The sequence below is a fragment of the Pimephales promelas genome, chromosome 5 (genome assembly GCF_988280905.1).
Source record: "Pimephales promelas chromosome 5, fPimPro1.hap1.1, whole genome shotgun sequence".
In the NCBI taxonomy this organism is placed as follows: Eukaryota; Metazoa; Chordata; class Actinopteri; order Cypriniformes; family Leuciscidae; genus Pimephales; species Pimephales promelas.
Window position 1 is genome coordinate 15082843 of NC_142773.1, and position 27167 is coordinate 15110009.

The 27167-nt window shown below is 41.1% G+C and overlaps 2 protein-coding genes across 4 annotated transcripts in view; both read right to left on the minus strand.

The window, feature by feature from the left end:
* The window catches only part of zzz3 (zinc finger, ZZ-type containing 3), a 31314-nt gene extending 23432 nt beyond the window's left edge, over positions 1-7882 (minus strand). Inside the window, exon 1 of one of the 2 annotated variants that reach the window (XM_039661249.2) lies at positions 7728-7882. The gene's annotated coding sequence lies outside the window, so the exon portion shown is untranslated. Of the gene's footprint in view, positions 1-6860; positions 7090-7727 lie in introns of those variants that run through there. The other variant, XM_039661250.2, reaches the window with a different exon arrangement.
* A 1416-nt stretch (positions 7883-9298) lies between these two features.
* usp33 (ubiquitin specific peptidase 33) overlaps positions 9299-27167 on the minus strand; it is a 42067-nt gene continuing 24198 nt past the window's right edge. For both annotated transcript variants that reach the window (XM_039661236.2, XM_039661234.2), the window contains 10 exons: positions 26933-26966; positions 26803-26848; positions 24944-25124; positions 22696-22822; positions 17211-17380; positions 16396-16477; positions 16210-16318; positions 14386-14488; positions 14148-14216; positions 9299-10035 (listed from right to left, as the gene is read on the minus strand). In XM_039661236.2, the coding sequence (XP_039517170.2) occupies positions 9878-10035; positions 14148-14216; positions 14386-14488; positions 16210-16318; positions 16396-16477; positions 17211-17380; positions 22696-22822; positions 24944-25124; positions 26803-26848; positions 26933-26966 (1079 nt within the window). In that variant the 3' untranslated portion in view covers positions 9299-9877. The remainder of the gene's footprint in view (positions 10036-14147; positions 14217-14385; positions 14489-16209; positions 16319-16395; positions 16478-17210; positions 17381-22695; positions 22823-24943; positions 25125-26802; positions 26849-26932; positions 26967-27167) is intronic.

The window sequence follows — 27167 nt, forward strand, 5'->3', positions numbered from 1 at the left end:
TCTTAAATTAAGTAGCCAGTGCTTCACAGAAACCTTTTACCAGGGTCAAAAATTAACATTCATAAAGCACCAAAATATAAGTTGCACAAAATAGCAAATTGCACATTTACACAATCAAACATTGAACAATGCACATCATGTTTTTGCTAAACAAACCTCATTGGTTTTTGGAGCTCGTTTACCATATTTAAAATGCTCTACGTATGTTAATTGTTCAATGTTTATGTATGAATAAATGCTTAAGTTAAATCTGTTTATCATTTTTCAATCCATTTATGAACTTGACGTGCTAAAGTTTTGGTGGAATGGACTTTCAACGGAGGGACAAATCTCATTTAAAATATCTTCAAAGATGATAACATATGCTTCAAATATAAACAAAAGTCTTATATGTTTCGAATGACATGAGTGTGAGTGAGTGATGGCAATTTATTAAATGTTATTCAAAAGAACATTTACTGGTACATTCTCTCAATTCACTCCCCATTAGCAGCCAGGTGTGGCAAAAAGTACAATTTGGACCCCGGGTATGACTAATGAAGCAGTCAGTCTGAAGACCAGCGCTTACCGAACATGATACATTGATATGGGATAATGGGACCGGCGGTGAACTCCACAAAATCTGCAATGTAGCAGCAAAAACAGCATATTTCAGCTGGGGACTGAAGGGAGACTGAAGACTGAAGCACTGGCTGGTACTGTCCTTGTCTGACTTACTCAATAATTAGTGTAATACCAAAGTCAAAAAATAAGCTGGAAGTGTGTGACAAATTAGATTACACTGTATCAAATTCCTCGGTTGCGCCATTATGCTAAGGCCATGCAAGAGGATACGTCTAGTACATATGCAGGAGGGAAGGGGCATCATTTTAGCCTGTCCCTGTTTTGGTTAAAACTGTGATGCTGAAAAGAAAAAAAAGGAATTACTTTGAAAAATTCTCACTCCGAAATCGCTAGGGAATTTTACAAATTACAAATTATGAAGTAGAAAGACTGAAAAGTCATTTTCTTGTAAAGCAAACTCCAATAATCTTGTATCATATTTACAATGCACATATTTCATATTAAAGGGGTGGTTGATTGCGATTTCACTTTTTTAATTTTAAATAGTGTGTAATGTTGCTGTTGGTGCATGAACAGTATCTGCAAAGTTGCAGCGCTGAAAGTTCAGTGTAAAGCAGAGATATCGTCTTTTAAAAATCAGGAAGTATAATGCCTACAAAAACGACTCGATTGGGACTACAATGAGATACTTCCCGGGTTTTAAACACAACTAACCCATACATTTACATTAACACTCCCTCCGGAATATGCAAAAATGGGGTGTGGCCATATTTCTGCAGCTTTTTTTGGAAGAGTTATAGAGCTGTAGCCATATTATGCCGTCGAGAGTGTGTTATTTGCACACAGCTGTCAGGCCTTCTGCGCTCAGGCTTCCCACGGATGCTGTAATTCGTCAACAATGGCTAAAATTTTGATTATAAAAGTTTGATTATGGTCCTGAAAATTTAGCTCTATGTGCTGCGTATTTTAAGAAAATCAGCTTCTAGAATCTCCACGAATTCAACACCAGATTCAACAAGAAACTGTTACTAAAACATGAAGCAGCTTTAAACTTTTTCAACTTTAAAACCAGAGGCAGCAGTTGTTGGGCCACAACCTGTAATTAAGACTTAATCATTTTAAATGTATCTGCATGTATAATCTTAGACATAATGTTTTAGTTTTATACAGTTATGCTATTTCGTGTTGACAAATGTACATTTTGGACTTGAATTTGTAATTATGTACATATATTTTCCATGTAGGCTACACTTTATGACGTAAAGTATGATGTGAGAGCGGCGTAGATTGTCGGACATAGCAACAGTAACTAGGGGGGGGGGGGGGCAGGTCTTTGCGAAGGATCAATTAGTTCGATGCTTTGTGTGCAGAAGCTTTGTATAAGACAACCATGTATAAAGTTTTATTTTTAGGCCAACAATATCTTTTGTATTACTTTGCAACAGATTTTCACGTTCTGTTAACATTTTATCACAGACGTCACATGTACACCTAAAGAAAACGATACACTGGGTGAACTAAGTTTAGTGAATAGATAACGGTTGTTCATTATATCGATAAAACAATAACAATAACAAAACGCTAATATGCTAATATTCAGCAGCATTTTCAAGTAACACCTATCGAAATTCTTATATAATAATAGGCTAATAGTAGAATAGAATAGAGTAACAATAATAAAAGAATTTACCATTCAGAAACGTTTTGTAAAAGCCGTGTTTGGGGAGGTTCTGCTTGCCTCTCTTCACCGCCGCTTTCTGGGTCTGATTCTGGCTCAAACTAATACGGCAGTATCGACACCATTATTTCCATTGACCGGAGCATGTGCAACTTTCACCCATAAAGGTAATGGGTGTGAGGTTTCCGGACAACGTGCACTACAAAGTTTAGCCTATCACAACACACCAACCCAAACTAACCAATCTGAGCCCACTGCCTGTTTCTGGGGGAGTGGTTTCACAGTCAACAGGTCCTTCATATGACAGAGGAGAAAGCGGCTTACAATAAAGGGGAAATTAATGAAAAATAAGACTTTTTAAAAACAAACAAACACGAAGACAGGTTATATTGCACCCCATAAACACAATAAAAAAAGCAGTAAATCATCAAAGAGCACAATCAGTCCGCACAATCGCTGCCGTGTACCATTAGTGTGACGCGATGATGAGAAGCATTGAATGAGATTTTGCACTGCTGACATTGGTTTTGCTTGGGAAACGAGAAGCACCTGAGGAGAGTCTTGCACGCAGCCCTTATTCACACTCCACTGAAGCCTCCTGGTGAGTGTCTAATGTGATCTGACCATGCATATAAAAGACGAGACGGAAAACAGACAGATGGGGTGTTGTCAGGCCTGAATACTAAAAGCACTAAAATGGTTATAAAACATCATTTTCCATCACTACCCATGTCAGTTTAACTACTACTTTTCCTCTCCATAGAAAGACTATAAAAGACCTGTTTTTCCACACAGTAAATCCAGACCTGTGGTTTAAGCTGGCACAAACACACACAGGCTGAGCGAGGGATTAGTTACAAACGAATCCGCTTTGTATTCTTTTCCCAGTTTTTCTATCTATTGCAATAAACTCATATGAAAATAATCAGAAAACATTTTTTTTTTTTTTTTGAAGAACGTTCAGAGTCACTACGATGGTGAAACGAGAGGGAAAAGCTCTCGCTCACTGCCTAATGTCATCAACACACATGCTTACAACCCTTCTGACATGACTCATTTGTGCATAATGAGGTTATCTGGGAACTCAAATATGAGTAAGTGGAGGTTAAGCTCTGGCTGATCCTCCTGATATGTCCAATAAAGGAGAAACCCCCTAAATAACGGAGTATGATGAGTAATGTGACAGAGCACACTCAAAGCATTTCATTGTGCAAGGGAACATAAGAAAATTCACTAGGATCGACTTATTAAAGCAGTGGTTCTCAACCAGACGCCCCCAGCCAACTTCCAAGTGGGTCACAGAATGACTTAAAATTATAAGGATTAAATAAATTCATTTCAATTGCTAAGCGCACACAAATCACGATGTAAATTGAATTCATGTTTCCTTTTTCCCTCTAATTAATATTATTAAACATTAAAAATCTCGAAACTTTCTGTAATGACAACATGAATTGAGGTTAATTTATTTTTCATATATCTCGTTAATACATAATGCTTAGTCTAAACGACAGCAGAAATTGCAGATAATATATTAGATGCGCTGCAGGGATGATGTATTTTTGTTGGCCAAGATTTTTGAATGGGGTTTTTGGTTAAATGCCTAAAATAAGGTCTGTGGTCAATACAAGCTCAAGATACTTTTATTCTATAACATAAAATACATCAGTAATACCCCTTTGTAGTGTTGTTACGGTACCAGTAAAATTTCACAGTTCTCTGTACCAATTTCGGTACTGTAGCAAAAACTGAGCTATTTTTCTATTTTAATTAACTATTCATTTACTTGTATTGAAAAAAAAGTGGATGGTAAGTGGCTAAATGGGACTACAGAGGTTGTCAGGGACATTAAAAGCCATCCAACCAAACTTTCATGGAAATTTTTTAAAAATAAATACTAAAAACAGTGGTGGTGAAATATTATAACCGTGGTGTAGTTCGTTTATAGCCAACGTTTAGCTTTATATTTTTGCTGATGGTGCTTCAAAATTCATAAAAGTTGTGAAGATCATCATGATAAACAAAATGTGTGAGAATCAACAACCTGAGTTGGTCTATTTTCTGCAAAAATCAACGAAAAATTCCTTTGGGGATTTTGTTGAGGGAACCAGGGCGAAGCTAACTTCCAGGTTGACCTACAAAAATAAGTCATCGCTGCAGAAATCTACATGGGGGGGCTTTGAATATTGTTTTGGGCAATGGGGTATCGTCAAGTTAAAAAGGACGAACCACTGTATTAAAGGGAAAGTTAACGATGTCACAACGGTTCTTACACCAAAACTGGCAAATGCCATTCCACCAATTCCAATGTGCCAGGTTTAAAGGGATACTCCACTTTTTTTGGGAAATACAACTCCCCCAGAGTTAAACAGTTGGGTTTTACCGTTTTCGATATTTCTATATCAGTAACCAGACAGTTTCTGGTCTCATTGACTTCTGATATACTATGGAAGTCAATGGGAACAGAAACTTTCAAGTTACTGATATTCTTCTAAATATCAGAAAATCAGCTGAAAGAATTGGGGAGGGAGTTCTCTGTAGAGCCCATTTCCAAAAAAAAAAAAAAAAAAAAGAAAAAAAAGTAGAGTATCCCTTTAAAAAAGCAGAGGTGCAATTTAGCAGCTACAGCTGAATGCAAAATTTCAGGTAAAAAAATAAAAAAATAAAAGTCATGCTTCTTTGTAAGTATAACACTCACTGGTCACTATATGTTTGTGTGTTTGGAACATGAGGAGGACTAAACCATTTATTGAGTCCATTAAAATGGCATGTTCAGACTAAACTTATACATCTTTTCTGAATAAAATTAGCTAATAAATGTAAAATGTTTTTTTTTTTTATTCACAAATAACAGATCCTCTGAGTCTCTGGATTACAGGAAGCATTAGTTAACACTTAAGACACACTGGGGACATCACTCAGACCCCAGGAGCCCATCTGTGCAGCGGCTCTTATTGTTCTTATAACAGCCAATGAAGATGCTTCATGTCATCAGCATTGTCCAGACACAAAACTGAACAGTTAAAAGCAGAAAGAGTAGGTCACACATTATGTATTCATCCACATATTGTTCCAAACCAGCTGTTCATCTTTTTAGTAGGACACCATTAAAGCACCATCAAAGTTTGACTAATTCTACTAATTTTGACTTAAATTTAAATATTTATTTAATGGCTCTACCTGCCGTTTACAATACATCATTGAGTTCAATGCTGGAAATGCACTGGCGTGGCAATGCTCCATTTTTGAATATGAACTTAAACGAAACCCATGTCCGCTGACCCAAACCTGCCAAGGTTGAACACACCTTTAAACTTCAGCATGCTCATTATATTTTCGAGCTTTCCTGTCCATGCTACAAAATATTATTTGCAAAATTTACATTTTGTGTTTAGCTGAATAACAACATAGAGGTTTGGAACTAAATGAGGGCAAGTAAACAATGACAGGATTTGTATTTTTGGATGAACTTTTTCTTTATTATTTTAATATGAGAAGTAAGTCAGCACATGGACATTAGCTAATATTGTACTGTTCTAAGTAAAAAAGACACATGCTTGTATGATGCCTTGACATGAGAAACTGTACATGTAAATGCATTGCAATTCAATTCACGAATTATTCAAAATGTGCATTTCTAGGGCTACAACAACTAATCGATAAAATGGATAAAGAAAATAATCAACAACAAAAAAAGATTCAACATTGGGCACGATGTGAAATAATCTTGGGAAGAATGAATTCAATTTTATTTTATTACAAGTATCCGATTAAATGAAGAAATAAATCGACAGATTATAATTGATACATGCTTTTGATAATTTATTTAAACCAAACATTCCCCTTTATTATTATATGTATATTAAGGAAGGCTCATGTCTCTTTGTACTTCCACAAGTAGTAGTAACCGCCCATAAATATCAGATTACTCGATTAATCGTCAAAAACCAACCAATTCTCAAAATAATCGTTAGTTGGCAGCCCTAAGATTTTAATCATGTATTAGTAAATGTTAAAATTAACATAAATTTAGACGAATAAATCCTGCAGAAGTCATGTTATGTTGATGTTAACTTGATTAAGTTGGCTAATGAAACCATATTAGTGTTAACAGACACTACAGCCTCGGTCACTGGCAGGTGCCAACAGAAACTCAAAGGAGCTGGGACATCCCAGAGGAGTGAAAGGTGCGCCAACGGCCATCAAAACTCACTCAAATTGTTTTACAGACATTAATTTACGCGGTTGTCATTCTGCTCGCGCTCTGCGCGTACGCGTCGAGAATTCGAAACTTCCTGAATAATCTCTCAGCTCGCGCGCTTGGCGAAGAACTTTAAATTGACACGTGCTCGCCAATGAACTCTCACAAAACAGCCCAGTCCAAAAATATGGCAAAGCAGAGAAAAGCGCTCGGTGCAGCTCAGCATGTTTTCCAAATTGCTCGTCGCAGTGGTTTCAGAGAACCCAGTTTGGCTCAGTGATTGAAAAAAAAAAAATGACAAACCCACATTTAAAGCCTGTTCTCAGAATTAGATTTCTTCAGAAACGGGGCTGCCTTTATAAACCTGATACACTAACAAACAAACAGCGACTTAAGCACTACAACACATTAACTTACCGTTGTTTATCTAGAAACATTATCTTATTCAATAGCTTTTACCGGGCCTCTCCGGCAACACAGACCGCATCTGCGGCTCGGCATGATGATGTGCAGCCCGGCTGCGCCTCCCAAAAACACCCGTGCAACTTTCTTTAGCTCTGACGATTCCTGATTCCTCAACTCTTACATTAGTCTTTAATGCAACACGTTTGCTTCATGCACTCAAGAAAATATTTCATGTTTATAGACCTAACTAACCGCTTAACTGAACAAAACAAATGTGTCCGCAGGGTTTTAGTAGCTCCCATGCTAACGACTGCATTCACAGGAAGCGCGACTGCACTTTCATTTTGCGCCATACACAATAAAACACACTTGTCGTGTAACGTTAAACGGGCAAGGAACAAACAACAAACAATTCGACGACAAACAAACAAATCTTGTTTTCCCCTCACAACTCAGCCACTAATTAGCATTCTGGCTAAGAGCGCTAATAAAGATGATAGAGGCTCACTTTAGCATGCTAATGCTAACGAATTTGGCGCACCCTTTTTAACGCACATTCAGGACACTTGTTAATGCACGGAATATGTGTTTTCCCCGTGTAAAATAAACGCAACTAGCTGAGCAGGTGATTAAATGACTTTCGAAGATGAAAGGCCTAAATGCTGAAGCTAACAGGCTAGCGTGTAACAGTGGCAGCGTGCACATACACAACTGATAAGCCGCAACAACTTTGCCTATCAAAATCCGCTCGAACTGCTACAATTGGAGCGGCTTCTGCACCGGACTCTGCTTTAACTTCAAGATAAACTCGGGGAATTGGACTTGAGTGACGGATAATTCAATGTAAAAGGGTTTATGAAGCTACAGAATTACACTTACCTCACTTCCGCAAATCGTTTGCTGCACATTCGGCAGCCGCCATGTTTTTTTTTCTCTGTCGGTGCTGCTGTGAATGTGAATCCCACAATCCCGCTCTCACTGCGATACTGTACAGGACAGCAGCCGCGGCCCACACGCTCGCTGCTTTCATAATGACCGGCTCTCAAGAGCTCTGCTGTCAGCACCGATCTCACCGACACTTTCAGCCTGATGATGAACAGCATATTGTTCTGAAGAATGCAATATTATAAACTATTGATATGGCCGCGAGAGGTAATAATGGCTAGTGATGCACCAATGCTCTTTAGGGCTCAGTAAACTACCTTAATAGTATGTTTTGACTGATATCAAGGAATTAAGTTCACAGTCAAAATAATTGCTTGACATCAGTGATATTATTTCAAGCAATTTCTATAAAGGGACTTTCAAACTGGGGTCTAGGGACCCTCAGGGTGTGCTAGGAGGTCCAGGAGAGAAAATCATAAATAAAACCATATATTTAAATGAATCTTTCAACTCATATGAGTAAACAAATTCTACATCTAACAGTACAGCAATAAGAATATAAAATGAAATAATGTAACTTAATAGAAACCCTAAAAGGGACATGGATATGACAAATATTGTAATGCTTAATTGCATCTCATATCCCTTTAGGGGCTCCACAGTACCTACATTTTTTTTTTCTTCAATCATATTTTGGGATCTGTGGCATCTGAAATCACCTGTTCTACAATATTGTGTGAATCATGCAAAACCTGCCAAAATAAGTTCTACTTATTTTTCTCCCCAAAACCCAAAAAAGAAAATATAAACAAACATTTTCACGACATTAAGCGTGAAAATCTAATTATCCTCAATGTTAAAAAAAATAAAAAAATCAAGAAACGGTACTATAACGGCAAATTTTTTTACATAATTCAGTAAAAATTTTACTGTTTTACTGTAATGGAATTCAGAAACACACAAAAAATAAAAAATCTGGACTCATTATGAACTCTGCCACAAATGCGCTTAACTTTCACGAAAATAATGTCACAAAGTCAAGAAAAATGTCCTAAACAGGCTTTATTTTCTTTATGCGTATGCATTCTTTCTTCGATTTCCGGACGCATGTTTGTGAAATTTATCCATTCACATAAGCATATTAATTTCAGCTCATACGAATGATGACAGATATCGACAGCACAAGTTTTGGGGTTAAATAGTAGCCACTCAGATACAGCTTTCGTCTCTGCGGACAATTAATATCGAAAAACATCACATCCTTCTATACATTAAATAATGCCTTGAAATGTACACATGTGCGGCAGCAGGATTTAATCGCTCTGATTTTTTTTTCCTTTTACATAGCAATTTTAAACAAGACAGCCATTGATGTGTTCAAATGTGCACCTTATTGTTTGCATCTCCATGCAACCCAGCTATGCAACAAATAAAAATGAAGAAATCGATTTTCTTGCCAGCATAATGTGCCACATCATTCCTATTAGCGTGCATTCTGCTTTGTCTGCTTTAGCATATCAAATCATTTGATGAATCCAAAGAATGCCGGAATAATCACACCCTTCTGGAATAAATAACATTTAGTGCAGGAACGTGTTCTTTAAGTACTAGTACATTCAAATACATATCGAACATCAGAGCTGAAGCATGCACCTTTTGAATCTACAGTACAGTGCAAAACAGAAAAAAATATCTTCTTTCCTGAGACTACGTAGCTTTTAGTATCCCTTCATACCCAAAACATGAAGCTTTCATCCACTAAGACAACATATTCTTTCATTTTCTTAAGCGAGGCGGTGCCTAAAAAATATGTACAGATGCAGTGGACTTTTTCGGTGTACGCAAATCATGGTGTATTTGGTTCAGGCGAAGCAAATTCTGTCATGAATGCAGTTGCACACTGAAATCGAACTGTGAAAATTGGTTTCTAGTGTCAAAAGGAAGTGGATATGCACGATATATACACATGTGAAGCACACTGGAGGATGATTAATCCATCCGTCTGCTATAAAGAACAGTCATAGAGAGAGTGTGTGTTGAGGTGAAGCCGTCAGGTCCTTTGCTAGAATGCTTGAAAAACAAAAGTGAAGTGCAAAATAATAAGCGTGTCGGTCCCCTTGCGGCCCAGCAGCATCTCGGCGCAACTACACCGAGCGCGTCTCCACTTCGATCTTCTCCTCTGCTTGAGAACTCTCCGACTCCTGATGGCTGACACTGGGCCGCACGGTCACCACCGGCCCTCCTCCGTGGATGGAGTGGAGGAAGTTCCAGGTCTCTTCTGATATCTGACCTGAATCGGCACCTGTTAAACCATAAAAAAAATGCCAAAAGGTGTTTGTTACTTGGCACAAGTAAAGCAAGCACACTATTGTAGGGCTGCATGATGAATCATATTTTAATCGTGATCATAATTCCTGCTTCTCTTGATTAATTAAAGGGATGGTTCACCCAAAAATGAAAATTCTACTAATTACTCGCCCTCATGTTTCAAAAACCTTTCTTTTATTCATCGTCGAAACACGTACGAGAGATTTTTGTCCCTCCATTATTCATAGTCAATTATGCCTTGAGTGAACATTTGGGAGAACCCTAGCAATATGCATGCTGATAAACAACTAGTTAATAGTGAGAATTTTGGACCTTAAACTAAAGTGTTACCATAATGAATACACTCAAGGCTGTTAATTTGATGTTAAATGAAAAACAAAGTGTAAAGGACTGATAATTTAATTTGTTTCTCTCTTATATTGTACAAAATGTAAAGAACTTTGTATATACATATCATATATATACATAATATATATATATATATATATATATATACATATATCAGCTCATATATATATATATACATTATATATATATATATATATATATGAAGATATATAATCTTCCCAACCTGGCAACCATGTCTACGCACTCTCCACTAAAAAAAAAGTGCTAATGATCACTAAGAAAACAGAAGAAAACTAAGAAAACACTGACAAACATTTGAGTTTAGTAGGGTCAAAATCGAAAATCAGACACTTAAAGTCAGGAATCGTATATTTGTTATAAAATAAAAATTATAATTCCGTTTATCGATTCCTGTGTTATAAAACCACTGTCACCGTCCCACAGGTGGGACGCTTGCCATTATATTTTTAAAACAATAATATCTTAGAAAAGACCTTAAGTAATATTGACAAACTATATATCATTTAAAAGCTTACAATCTCTAGTTTCCATTTTTGGTGACTGATTTTCAAAATAATTTACACAGGAGCCGTAATTTATCAATTTGCAACAAGAATATTTTCATACTCATAAAGCGTGTTCAGACCTTTATTTTGAAATAGCAATGAACACGAAAAATCATGAAAAAAAAGTTTGAAACCTGGTTTGATTTCATGCCAAAAGATAGCATCCATTCAATTATTTTAGAATGTTAAAATGTTTAAAATATTAAGAAAAAAAAATTGATTCACCATTTGTGTTATGGCAATAAGCTATAACGCGCATGCGTGTTCTTTGTATGTGATTCCTAGAGGTTGAATTCATATCAAAATCTGCCAAACTTACCATACTACTTCTGCATAGGATGTCTACTTCATAAATTGTGTGAAACTTGTGAAAATAATGGTTCATATCACTCAAAACACATATGGAAATGGAGGCGCCCTTATATGGGCTGTAATGGAGTCTGGTTGTGCCCTAGTCAGTCCCTCCAGGATTTCACGATTTTTTTTTGTGATTTTTGCGATCAAAATGACTGATTTTGTGGTGGTAATTTCCAAAAATTTGTGAAAAAATTTGCGATTTATATATAACATTTACCATAATAGTATTCAGTCCTTCCAGAAAAACGCGGAGTTTTTTTGTGATTGTTGTGGGCAAAAATTGATTGATTAGCCTACTCGGCCCGTTTTCTTTAAAAATGCGATGGAATATGCGAGATATTTATGCAATTTTATGCGATGAAATTGCAGGAATTTGCAAAAATTGAGAGAACTTGCAAAAATTGCGGTTTGATGAAAAAGATTTCTCTTTTTCAGTGATTCCCCCAACATCCTGTTCTCACTAGGCTAATGTAAGAGTCATTTCTTATTACTTCCTTTGATAAGCAAGCATACTACATCATAGAAAGTGCTGGGAATATTTAATTTCTCATATTGTTTTATTTCAGACTATAACGAGTGTAAATAAGGTGTGGCCCCTTTAAGAGCTGCGCGCTCCCTGTTGAACTCTCTGCAGTGTTATATGTGCGCCTCAAACACCCCATGTGTGCGGGTAATTTCTGTTTGATGCTACTTCTTTTATCTTATGTTGTTTATTAAGTAACGATGTGACTACAGAACGTGTGAGACAGTTATACGAGTTCGATTTGTGAGATGTCAATCGCCTCCGTGAGTCTGTCCGGCGTCGCGTAATTGCGTCACTTCATAACGTTCCCATGGAAACAGGGGGAAATGGCTGCTCTTGTGTGAAGCAAACGGAACATTTTTTAACTTTCTACTAAAATACACGTGACTTTTTTTTGCAACGAAAATGCGAGGATTATGAAATTATGCAAACCCCGCATATTTTGCAAGGAAATCGGCAATTTATGCGGCGAAAGTGCGGCGTATTTGAAAAAATGCGGCCCCCGCATAAATATGCGGACTTTGGCTGATTTTGCATTGAATTCAGCGATCGCATTAACGCGTTTTTCTGGAGGGACTGAGCCTAGTGAAAAAGTTTGGTACTGCGCCCAAACAAAATCTCACTGAAAGTTCATTTTTTGAGATATCAACCTAAAATTTGAAACACAACTTGTTCAGATTTTTGGCTTTGATTTTTCTGCAGTTTTAGAGTAGTCCAGGTTTTGAAAATATATATTTTAGATAAAATATGAATAATTAATTTTTTTACATTGTACATTTCTATAAACTCAAACTTCTATAACTTTCTTCTGTTTCACTTTCTTAATTTATTGAACTTCGAGAAAAATCTGCCAAATGTCTTCTTTAAAACGAGACCAATCTTACGTCTATATTCCAAAGCATTCTTGAATTACAACCATTTAAGTTTGAAATAAGCATTTCCATGTCTATTCAAAAAAGGGGGGTGACAGTTAAGAGGTTAAACCATTCAAGTGCAAGAAGACACAAAGCAGAACTCAATTCAACACCTCCGCACTGTTTTCTGCACACAGAGAGCTCATATGTGATGCGATCTTGGAAAACCCACCACATGGTGAAATTTGACATATTACAGGTTTTGAGACCATATTAAAGCTGTGTTCAAGCCCTTTCCAAATCTGCTTTTATTTATTTTATCGTTTGTCTGCAACAAAAGTTATAGTTATCTGAAGTCGGCTGATCACTGTGATTTTTAGTAATCATTATAGATTAGGTATCATTCGAAAGCTTACGAACTCAAAATTCAACCTGTGAAAACCATTTTGAAATTGGACGATTGAGAGGCGAGCAAGGTCTTTTAAACGAGCAGCTTCAAACTCTGCTGTTCTCTTGTGCTCCGCATTACACCACACAATAACGCTGGATAAAAATAAATAAATAAAAACTTGCGGGCTGTTGTATTTCACCCAGGACTGGACTTTATTCTGTTATGTGGTTTATTTTGATAGGTGAACTGTCTTTGTAGTGTTAGCATATCGTATCGGCCGATATATGTTTATTTTTAATGTTATCGTTATCGGCCTGGTAAGAAAATATGGCCGATATATTAAAGCAGATAAATAATGTATTATTCCCTTCAGCTGAGACACTGTTTATGTTTTTGTATTTCTTGAAATATGATTGAAATCTCTTCAAAAAAATTTAAATACGGTTCGGTACAACATGTGCCGCGCAAATCGTCATATCGGCTATACAACCCTACAATGAGAACATCATTATAATTGTGCGTTTGGGACATGGATTTAATTGTGAGACTTTTGTATTTGTAATCAGGCTCTCAAAATTAGATAAAAATTTGGATTTAAGTTTATCGGCCGATATATCGGTTATCGGCTTTCAAATATAAAGAATTACCGGTATCGGCCAAAAAATTTCATATCGGTGCATCCCTAGGTTTATGATAAATATACTAAACCAAGCGCATGAATTCACATTCTCTAAAAATGTCAAAAGAAATGTGTTAAATGAGAACAATTGTGATTAATAATTGATCCAAACAAAATTTCATCAAAATAATCCTGATTATCAGTTTACCCGTTTTCTAAATCCTGAAGAACGTTGAGACCCACACAACATTGGACAGCGTTGCGCGTTTTGCACAAGAAAGTCATACAGGTTTGGAATGACATGAGCGTGAGTAAATGACAGAATTGATTATCCAGTTTTGCTTAGAAAATGATCACATTGAGGAAGTAAAATGGAATACGGACGCCATTTCATGATGACTGTAAAAGATTCAGATGGTAAAAATTACCTGGCTTTAACGTGATGTGTCCATTTTTATTTACAGCAATCTTGGAGTTATCAATTGGCCCCGGCGGATCTGAAAGACACAAGACCATTCGTCATCGAAAGCACACCGAGTATACCAACCAAAAGCTCTAATAAAGAACTCCTTATTGATCAATAACCACAAAACATGATGCTAATATTCAATTTCAAACTTTCAGATACTTTAGTAGTCTCAGCAGCAGGGATGAGAAATGACTTACCAATGTCCTTGCCTTTGACAAAGCCTTCCCATTCCCGGAACCACTGCATGCTGATACAGTATATCACCACAGGAGACTCCTCCTCCTGAAACGCCTTATTGAGCTACAAGGACAGAAGAGAGGAGGAAAGAGAAGAAAGCACATGAGACCATGAGATGTAGGAAGAAAGAATCCATTACCTGAGCGTTTCTTCATGAAATATCGTCCCACCCCAATGTTTACAGGATAAACTGAGACAGAAGCTCTGTTCCAAATCCTAGTAAGCTACCTCGTGGTCTATAGGGTTAGATAAGCAACTGCTTTCTATAGCGCCCCTCACAGACAAAGCATGTTTGCATTCCACTCCACTGCTTTTCTATGTCCTTTACCATGGGTTCTCGACTCTGACCATCAAAGTCCACTTTCCTGCAGTTACGTTCTAACCTTGATCAAACCTTTTGATTTTTTGATTTTGTTCAGATGAATTTGAGAAGGGTTGGAGCTAAACTATTCAGGAAAGTGGGTCAGAGTTGAGAACCCTTTCTTTCTAAGAGGTTCAAAGAGTGTAATGATTCAAATGTTTTCTCGATGCATTTTTATAAATCCTGCCGATGTGTATGACAAATGATCAAAATAATTAGCCCTAATCAGCTTATCGTTTCTTTAATATTGGTGCATCCCTGCATAAAATTCCACATTATCGTTCCTTTGGCCTCCTTTGTTTGCCCTTAATTTGAGCCAACCTGAGTGTCTCTGGCTGAAATCAAGTACTTTTGTGCTCATGCATAAATAATAACTACAATTTTGGAGAAGGGTGGGCGTCGACTTGCCGATCTCAGTCTGAGAGAGTGGTGTGGAGGTTGTGAATGGTGCACAGATAACAGTTCAGACGTTAGATTAGCTGAAAAGACCAGACACTCTTCACTCTGGATGTCCCTTAAAGGGACAGTTCACCCAAAAATGAAAATTCTGTAATAATTTACTCACTCTCGAGTTGTTCCAAACCTGTATGAATTTCGTTGTTGTGCTAAACACAAAGGCAGAATGTATGTAAGCAGTCAATGGTGCCCCACAACTGTTTGGTTACCCATATTCTTTCAAATATATTATTTTGTGTTCTTTGTATGCAGGTTTGGAACAACTTGAGGGTGAGAAAATGACTAGAGTTCTCTAAAAGTACCAACTTCGGTACTGAAATTTAAAAATGTGATAATATCAGCATTTCCCTTCTTGCACTTTGAGCACTGTTGAAGTCTGATTGGCCAGTGTGTTGACACGCTCCACATATACGTCTCTCATTGGCCATTGTGTTGACAACCTCATAATATGTCTGTGATTGGCTACAATGACCAACAAAGACATCTTTGACACTTCACCAAACGCTTGCAGGGATACACAGGGGAGCATTTAAAAGCTGGCGTCTATCATCAGATCCCTAATATATCTGCTGATAGAAACCGCTTTCAAGCGCTCGATGAAGAGTTTTCAAAGACAACATCCTTTTTAAAGTGTCGATCATTGTAGCCAATCACAGATATATTTTGAGGTCGTCAACACAATGGCCAATCAGAGACATATATGTAGAATGTGTGAACACAATTGCCAATCACAGACATATGTTAAGCGCGTGAACACAGTGGCCAATCAGAGGTGTTTAAGAATCCGTTCAACATCGCTCAAAATGCAAGATGGAAATGCTGGTATCAAATGTGTATCATCACATTTTTTTTTAAATTTCAGTGCCAACTTGGTATAGAAGTCGGTACTCTAGACCACTCTGATGAGAGAGTAAAAAATTGAGGGTGTACTATCCCTTTAAATCTACTTTGACACTGAGGCTCCTACCCGAACAAACATGTCCAGCTCATTCTTGCGGCGTTTCTCCAGCTTCTCGATCTCGGTCTGGCAGGTGTGGCAGACATACAAGTGATTGACAGCGGGGCCGCCTCCATACCTAAACAACAGCATGCCGACAATTAGCATTTAATACTTCCACATGAAGTCAGGAAAAGAACAGTGATAAATGCGTACCTGCTATACAGATGATCCCATACACTTTGGGGAAGCATCATAACAAGATCATCAATGGATGTGGCTTTATTTGGCGGAATACCTGTTGGAGAAGAAGAAAAACATTTTTTTAACCACCAAATAATTAGTTTTTCTACTCAAACGACCAAAAAAACCTCTCTTCTAAAAGTCAATATGAAACTGTATTCATGAAGATTTCTGAATAATTAATATCCTCTATTAGATCTTTTCCTTTAAATTAATTTGAATCAGTTCAAACGAATCAGATCAAGGGGAGGAAAGGAGCTTTGAAGTGCTTTCTGATGAGATTCACATCTGAGCTCATACTGCACTCTCAAGTTTAGTAGAGCAAAAAAAAGGACAGGAAAAGTGGATAAACAAACATAATCAGTGAAAAGGATGTGGCGGCAGTTGACCTTGAAAATGTTGGCGGAATCTGCAGTTATGTGTGGTGGTGTGGAGTCATATCTGTGGTATATAAATACTTTACAATGGGAAAAGTAGGAAAGGCCCTGATCTTTACGGGGTAAAGACATTGATTTTTTTTTTTATTACATTAATATGCTCCTTGAGGTTCAAAGTTATAAAGTTTTTTTTTAACTCACAAAATATGTGTGAGTGTCATATGTTCTTACTTGTAAATCACAATCAGAGTTGTCAAATATTAGCCGACAATGATGAATAACTATTTATCAATGTCTTGTTCTGGAGGCAGGCATATGCAAATGTATTCGCCCGTGTGACGTCACAGATCCTACAATATAAAAACGAGCCCGATTATAATTATGAGACTCATTAACAAGAGTGATCCTCACCTCCGTGGGCACACAGGAAGTCATGGTTGGAGATGGGTCCTGGCTCAGCGAAGGTTTTGAACTTATTCAGCCACTGGCGGGAGATGTAGAACTGCAGGAGGCTTGGCTCCATTATGTTGAGCAGACTGGTCACCTTCCGCCTCTCTTTCTGAGACTCTTCGTTACTCTTCCTGTCACACACACACACAAAGGAAATCAGCACCATTTAGCGACTGACAACACACGCTTTACCACAGCACAGAGATTTACAGTCCATCTCAAGGCCGTTTTTCCTGCGTAACACAACCTTGAGGTTTTTTGCCTAAAAGATAGCTGAATCTTAAAATATTGTTTGCTCATGTAAAATAATCAATAATCTGATTTTAAACAGGATACTAAGCAGAATCAAATTTGTTCATAGTTTTAACACCATTTAGTATGTAATGAAAAAAACATCAAATAAAAAAAGATCCTCAGCTACTTTGCCTGTATTCACCCACTCACTCAGCCACCCACCCTCTCACCCCCTCATCCACTCACTCACCTGACCACCAACTCACCCAACCACTCCCTCAACCACTCACCCAACCATCCACTCACTCACTCACCCAACCAATCCCTCAACCACTCCCTCAAGCACTAACTCACTCAACCACTCAACCAACCAACCAACCACTCACCCAACCACTCCCTCCTCCACTCATCCAACCACTCCCTCATCCACTCACCCAACCATCCACTCACCCAACCACCCCCTCATCCACTCACCTCACCCAACCACTCACTCATCCAACCACTCCCTCATCCACTCCCCCAACCACTCACTCCCTCAACCACTCACCCACCCAACCACCCCCTTATCCACTCACTCACCCAACCACCCCCTCATCCACTCACTCACCCAACCACCCCCTTATCCACTCACCCAACCAACCACTCCCTCATCCACTCACCCAACCATCCACTCACCCAACCACCCCCTCATCCACTCACCTCACCCAACCACTCACTCACCCAACCACTCCCCCAACAACTCACTCACCCAACCACTCCCTCATCCACTCCCCCAACCTCTCACTCACCCACCCAACCACTCACTCACTCCCTCAACCACTCACCAAACCATCCACTCACTCACCTAACCACACCCTCATCCACTCACTCAACCACTTACCCAACCACCTCCTCATCCACTCACCCAACCACTCCCTCAACCACTAACTCACTCAACCACTTACCCAACCACCTCCTCATCCACTCACCCAACCACCCCCTCATCCACTCACCCAACCACACACCCAACCAACCACTCCCTCATCCACTCACCCAACCACCCCCTTATCCACTCACTCACCCAACCACCTCCTTATCCACTCACTCACCCAACCACCCCCTCATCCACTCACTCACTCACCCAACCACCCCCTCATCCACTCACTCACTCACCCAACAACCCCCTCATCCACTCACTCACTCAACCACCCCCTCATCCACTCACCCAACCAACCACCCCCTCATCCAACCACTCCCTCATCCACTCACCCAACCATCCACTCACCCAACCACCCCCTCATCCACTCACCTCACCCAACCACTCACTCACCCAACCACTCCCTCATCCACTCCCCCAACCACTCACCCACCCAACCACCCCCTTATCCACTCACTCACTCACCCAACCACCCCCTCATCCACTCACTCACCCAACCACCCCCTTATCCACTCACACAACCAACCACCCCCTCATCCAACCACTCCCTCATCCACTCACCCAACCATCCACTCACCCAACCACCCCCTCATCCACTCACCTCACCCAACCACTCACTCACCCAACCACTCCCCCAACCACTCACTCACCCAACCACTCCCTCATCCACTCCCCCAACCACTCACTCACTCCCTCAACCACTCACTCACCCAACCACTCACCAAACCATCCACTCACTCACCTAACCACACCCTCATCCACTCACCCAACCACACTCTCATCCACTCACCCAACCACACCCTCATCCACTCACCCAACCACTCCCTCAACCACTAACTCACTCAACCACTTACCCAACCACCTCCTCATCCACTCACCCAACCACTCCCTCATCCACTCACTCACCCAACCACTCACTCCCACAACCACTCACCCAACCACTCCCTCATCCACTCACTCACCCAACCACCCCCTTATCCACTCACCCAACCACTCACTCACCCAACCACCTCCTTATCCACTCACTCACTCAACCAACCACTCAACCAACAACTCCCACATCCACTCACCTCACCCAACCACTCCCTCATCCACTCCCCCAACCACTCACTCACCCACCCAACCACTCACTCACTCCCTCAACCACTCACTCACCCAACCACTCACCAAACCATCCACTCACTCACCTAACCACACCCTCATCCACTCACCCAACCACACCCTCATCCACTCACCCAACCACACCCTCATCCACTAACTCACTCAACCACTTACCCAACCACCTCCTCATCCACTCACCCAACCACTCCCTCAACCACTAACTCACTCAACCACTTACCCAACCACCTCCTCATCCACTCACCCAACCACCCCCTCATCCACTCACCCAACCACACACCCAACCAACCACTCCCTCATCCACTCACCCAACCACCCCCTTATCCACTCACTCACCCAACCACCTCCTTATCCACTCACTCACCCAACCACCCCCTTATCCACTCACTCACTCACTCACCCAACCACCCCCTCATCCACTCACTCACCCAACCACCCCCTCATCCACTCACCCAACCAACCACCCCCTCATCCAACCACTCCCTCATCCACTCACCCAACCATCTACTCACCCAACCACCCCCTCATCCACTCACCTCACCCAACCACTCACTCACCCAACCACTCCCTCATCCACTCCCCCAACCACTCACTCCCTCAACCACTCACCCACCCAACCACCCCCTTATCCACTCACTCACCCAACCACCCCCTCATCCACTCACTCACCCAACCACCCCCTTATCCACTCACCCAACCAACCACCCCCTCATCCAACCACTCCCTCATCCACTCACCCAACCATCCACTCACCCAACCACCCCCTCATCCACTCACCTCACCCAACCACTCACTCACCCAACCACTCCCCCAACCACTCACTCACCCAACCACTCCCTCATCCACTCCCCCAACCACTCACTCACCCACCCAACCACTCACTCACTCCCTCAACCACTCACTCACCCAACCACTCACCAAACCATCCACTCACTCACCTAACCACACCCTCATCCACTCACCCAACCACACCCTCATCCACTCACCCAACCACTCCCTCAACCACTAACTCACTCAACCACTTACCCAACCACCTCCTCATCCACTCACCCAACCACCCCCTCATCCACTCACCCAACCACACACCCAACCAACCACTCCCTCATCCACTCACCCAACCACCCCCTTATCCACTCACTCACCCAACCACCTCCTTATCCACTCACTCACCCAACCACCCCCTCATCCACTCACTCACTCACCCAACCACCCCCTCATCCACTCACTCACTCACCCAACCACCCCCTCATCCACTCACTCACCCAACCACCCCCTCATCCACTCACCCAACCAACCACCCCCTCATCCAACCACTCCCTCATCCACTCACCCAACCATCCACTCACCCAACCACCCCCTCATCCACTCACCTCACCCAACCACTCACTCACCCAACCACTCCCTCATCCACTCCCCCAACCACTCACTCCCTCAACCACTCACCCACCCAACCACCCCCTTATCCACTCACTCACTCACCCAACCACCCCCTCATCCACTCACTCACCCAACCACCCCCTTATCCACTCACCCAACCAACCACCCCCTCATCCAACCACTCCCTCATCCACTTACCCAACCATCCACTCACCCAACCACCCCCTCATCCACTCACCTCACCCAACCACTCACTCACCCAACCACTCCCCCAACCACTCACTCACCCAACCACTCCCTCATCCACTCCCCCAACCACTCACTCACCCACCCAACCACTCACTCACTCACTCCCTCAACCACTCACTCACCCAACCACTCACCAAACCATCCACTCACTCACCTAACCACACCCTCATCCACTCACCCAACCACACCCTCATCCACTCACCCAACCACTCCCTCAACCACTAACTCACTCAACCACTTACCCAACCACCTCCTCATCTACTCACCCAACCACCCCCTCATCCACTCACCCAACCACACACCCAACCAACCACTCCCTCATCCACTCACCCAACCACCCCCTTATCCACTCACTCACCCAACCACCTCCTTATCCACTCACTCACCCAACCACCCCCTCATCCACTCACTCACTCACCCAACCACCCCCTCATCCACTCACTCACTCACCCAACAACCCCCTCATCCACTCACTCACTCAACCACCCCCTCATCCACTCACCCAACCAACCACCCCCTCATCCAACCACTCCCTCATCCACTCACCCAACCATCCACTCACCCAACCACCCCCTCATCCACTCACCTTACCCAACCACTCACTCACCCAACCACTCCCTCATCCACTCCCCCAACCACTCACTCCCTCAACCACTCACCCACCCAACCACCCACTTATCCACTCACTCACTCACCCAACCACCCCCTCATCCATTCACTCACCCAACCACCCCCTTATCCACTCACCCAACCAACCACCCCCTCATCCAACCACTCCCTCATCCACTCACCCAACCATCCACTCACCCAACCACCCCCTCATCCACTCACCTCACCCAACCACTCACTCACCCAACCACTCCCTCATCCACTCCCCCAACCACTCACTCACCCACCCAACCACTCACTCACTCCCTCAACCACTCACTCACCCAACCACTCACCAAACCATCCACTCACTCACCCAACCACCTCCTCATCCACTCACCCAACCACCTCCTCATCCACTCACCCAACCACTCCCTCATCCACTCACTCACCCAACCACTCACTCCCACAACCACTCGCCCAACCACTCCCTCATCCACTCACTCACCCAACCACCCCCTTATCCACTCACCCAACCACTCCCTCATCCACTCACTCACCCAACCACCTCCTTATCCACTCACTCAACCAACCACTCAACCAACCACTCCCACATCCAGTCACCTCACCAAAACACTCATACACCCAACCACCCCCTCAACCACTCACTCACCTACCCCCTCATCCACTCACCCAACCAACGCCTCATCCACTCACCCAACCACCCCCTCATCCACTCACCCAACCACTCACTCACTTACCCATCCACTCACCCAACCACCCCCTAAACCACTCACTCACTTACCCAACAACTCACCCAACCACCCCCTCATCCTCTTACCACCCAACCACTCACTCACCCTTGTTTATTAATTTAAATACTGGTAGTCTGAGGTGAGAAAATGTGATTTTTAACCTTTTGAAGAGAAAAAAAAAATCATGTGTGTGCTAATATGTTCTTACTTGTAAAAGAGCACATATGCCTCTGCGTTTTGAACACAGGACTCAGACACCTCAGTAACACTCTGGTCATCAAACTCGTACCACTGCTGGTTCAGTTCATTTCGACAATAGGCAATATAGTGGCCACCTTAAACAAAACAAAAAGCACATTAAAAAGCATCAGTCCTGTCAGGAGAGGCGTAGCCTGCAGATTAGATCACATGATCTGACACACACCGAGTTGTAGCGCTCGTGTATGCAATGCTATATTGGTGACATTTCCTGATCCCATTGTCCCTGCTTTGTCTCACGGTTTCCTCTTTTTTGGGTGAAAGCGTGTCTTCCGAGTGGTGCGCAGCGATAAGCAATAAGCATGTGATCTTAAGATTTTGGGTTTGATTCCTGCCTAGAACAACTTTAAAATATTTGAGTGTGTAGTGTTGAGTGACTTCGATTCCTTTATCATCTGGGAAAGTATTGTACTAATCTTTTTTCATCCTGGATTAGAAATGTTTTTTTTTTTTTATCTGTGTTCATTCTAATCTAAATTTCTGTTCATCTTGAGTTCATTCTCACCTGTACTTCTAAACCTATCTGTCCTCCATGTACTGTATATTTTATTTCCGCTATTTTTGCTCTTCTAGCTATGCACTGCTTTTGCTACCCTTATCACTGCTTACAGCTATATGTTTTCTCTATTATTGAATCAACTGGAATAAACTACACAACTCTTATAATCTGAAAAGATTTTACTTAGGGCCAGATTTATCAGCTTGCGCCAGATCAAACCTTATTTTGGCATTAAAAAAAACTACTGTCAGAATTTACTAAAGTGACAAATTAGCATTGTAAAGGCGCGGACAGGGTTATTTTTTGCTGCTGACCTTGATCCATATGCATTGGTGGGAGTTTCCCTTTCAGATGCTAAATTTATGGGAGGAGAGTATTTAAATGAACTATGCAAGGTGATTTACTAAGGTTTGCACTAGTCAACAACAATTTTTTGTTATTTATTAACAACATAAATGTATTTAAACAAGTAGTGTGTGCGTGTGTGCGCGCATTTCTTTACAAAGAAACAATCTCTTTTTAGAAGTTGGTCATTAATAAACTTGATTCTTGAAGATTGTTAAGATTGGATAGTTTCTGTGAAATCTGTCAAATTTCCCCAAAATCTGAAGCCTGGCTCAGTCTTCTGGCAACTAGCGCTGACTCATCCCGACGGCAACTCAGAGCAAAAATCTAGGCACAAATATTGTATTGTCTTCCAGGTTTAAATGACACCAGTGATCAAAAAGAGACTCTACTTTCACCACCTGACATCACTTAAGCCCCTTTCACACAGAGATTCCGGAAAATACACGGATAATGTGACCTGGCATTTGTCCCGGGATTGTTTGATTTTGGTTCATTCACACTGCCAGTGATTTGCTGGGATATGTGAGTGCGTTCACACACAACCCGCAAATATCCCGGAAAGAAACATGACGTCAGGATGAGACGTATAACGTACCCGTCGAAAACATGTGCACGTGCATACCGTTCCTCAAAGCTGGTGAACGATCTCAGCTTCAGTGCGGATAGTGAGGAGCTCCTGGTCTGTGCTTCGTCCCAATTTGCAGACATTTGTCAGTCCTTTCTTTGTTGATGACGAACACAAACTTTCTTCTAAGAGCAACAGAGTCGCGCAATGGCACGAGCGTCATCACTATGACACACCCCTTACGGCATTGGTCCTGGCTTTTGTTCACACAGCGCGCGTTCCCGAACTGATTCCGGCAATGTTACTAGGTCCCAAACCCGGGATCGATGCCGGTATCAATCCCGGGTCGTGTTTGCGTTCACACAGAAGGCTTCTGGCAATTTCCCGGCAATTTTCCGGGATCAACGCGCAGTGTGAAAGGGGTTTTACACATCTCTTCTAGTAAAGTTGAGTGCTTATTTCCACCACGGGAAACATTTTTGCAATTACGAATCCCACAAGACATTATCCTCAAAATTTTAAACTTAATCTAAACTCTTTATCGCAAGAAAAAAAAAAAGTCAGAATTGCAAGTTATAAACTCTGAATTGATGTCCAAAAATTCAGTTTTATTTTCTAAGAATTGTCGCAATTACCTTTATTAATACATTTATTTGTTTTCTTCCATGGTGGAAACAAGCTTCCATAATTTTTAAATAATAATAAAAATATGAATACATTTATAAACTGCTGTAAATGACAATAATACTTCATGACCATCTCCCTCATTGAAAAGCTTGGACTTACTGCTGGCAGTGCCGTGGTGACAGATGACTGACAGCAGGTCGTAGGTGGTGGTCTGGTCGGAGCTGTCCTTGGCCAGGAAGGGCTGCATCTCGAGGCCTTCCAAAGGGAAGGACACGTGGGTGCCGATTTTGGTGGAGAACATAAGTTCATGTCTGAAGCGCTTGAGGTGAATGCACAAAATCTGTTTTGGAGGAGACGGTAAAGAGAATTTGAACAAAGCAGGGAATTCTGCAGTCAGTTTCCTGCAATAAAACCAAAACAGCAAGAATGTGCCATGCCTGTTCATATAAAATATAACTACCTGGGCAATTTTTTACAGTAGTGTTGTAGTCAAGACCAACTAAACCGAGACCGAGTCAAGACCAAGACCAGTGTGTGTTGAGATCAAGACAAGACCAAGATTTTGAGGGGGTTGAGACCAAGGCAAGGATAGACTAGGTCAAGACCAAGACCGGACCAGCACTCCTCAAATCATCTGAAAGATGCCATATCTACTGCCTGAGAAATGTAGAAGCACTCTAGCTGATATTGCTTAATTAACATGTTATAATATAAAAAAAAAAAACAAGCACTCATTCAGGTACTTTTTTGCAACCATATCTTGGATTTTTGAGGGCATTCGTATTAATTTTGGTGACATTTTTGACAATCCCCCATTAATTTCTGACCCGGCACAACAGTAAGAAATCAAATCAGAAAAAAGTTGTTGATTGCATTTAAAGCCGGATGTGTTACATCCATGTAAATGATGGTAACAAATAAATCAGACAACGTAACGCCAATTTGTGATATCCTCGCAGTTGTGGTCTTGATCGGTCTTGAAATAATATCCCAAGTCCTCAAATTCTGAGACAGAGACAAGACCGAGTACAAATGAGGTCAAGGTCGAGACAAGACCTTAAAAAAATGGTCTTGAGTACTACAACACTATTGTACAGCAAGACTGTTTAGTTCTTTTTGAAAAGTTGAGGGTTTCCATCAGTAAACAGCTTTGGCCATTTAACAGATGCACTGAACAATCCTCAGATCTAATGACTCCCATATGATGTCTGCACTTGCCATTATAGATCGCTGAGCATATTTACCAGATGGCTGCAGATATTGTGGGTTAAAGGCATCCTTAGACTCTCTCTAAATATAAATCCACCGGATGTAGGAAACCAGACCTTATTACTCATTATATTACTATTATTTCTCAAGGGTCCATGTTTTGTGCTCATTTCAGGCAGCCTTGGTACAAGGCCAAAACATAGTGGACCTATTTTGTGTTTTTTTTTTTTCAAACTCTGGAATTAAAGGGTTAGTTCACCCAAAAATTTAATTTCTGTCATTAATTACTCACCCTCTTTTCATTCCAAACCCGTAAGACCTTCGTTCATCTTCAGAACACAAATTAAGAAATGTTTGATGAAATCCAAGGTTTCTGAATCAGCCACAGGCAGCAAGGTCGTTGCAAATTTCAAGGCCCAGAAAGGTAATGAACCTGGAAGCACTGCACTGTGCTTACTACGTGGAAAATAATTGTTAAATAAAATCTTCTTTTTAAAATCTATTTTTGTTTGTTTTCTGCGCACAAAGTATTCTAGTCGCTTCATAACATTAAAGTTGAACCACTGTAGTCACATGGACTATTTTAACGATGTCTTTACCACCTTTCTGGGCCTTGAAAGTTGCTGCCTATGGCTGGTTCAGAAACCTCACGGATTTCATCAAAATATATCTTAATTTGTGTTCTGAAAATGAATGACATTAGGGTGACTAATTCATGACAGAAATTTCATTTTTGGGTGAACTATCCCTTTAAATAATGTGATGCCTGAACTGGTATAATAACCAAAATAGCTTATATGATCGCTTACCTCTGGCAAACTCTGAACTTTGCAGAATTTGACCCCATTCCGTAACCTGAAACAACCAAAAGAATCAACATTAACACTTATTTCTGCAACCACCTCATTCAATTTGATCAACAAAAAAGTTCATACTCACTTCTTGCATTTTTCACAGCTGTACATGTTGTCTCCTGAAAAAAACAACAACAAAAAAACAGACACCTAGCCAGTGAGAATTAAATATAAACATAAACACAGTTCTATAAAGTAAAAGATTTCCATATTTATCTTCTTTTTTTTTGTTTGTTTAGATGACAAAACTACTCAAAACTACTATCAGCTATCATCAGTACTATCAGCTATTGGTTAGTTTGGGTGATACAAAGCTTTGA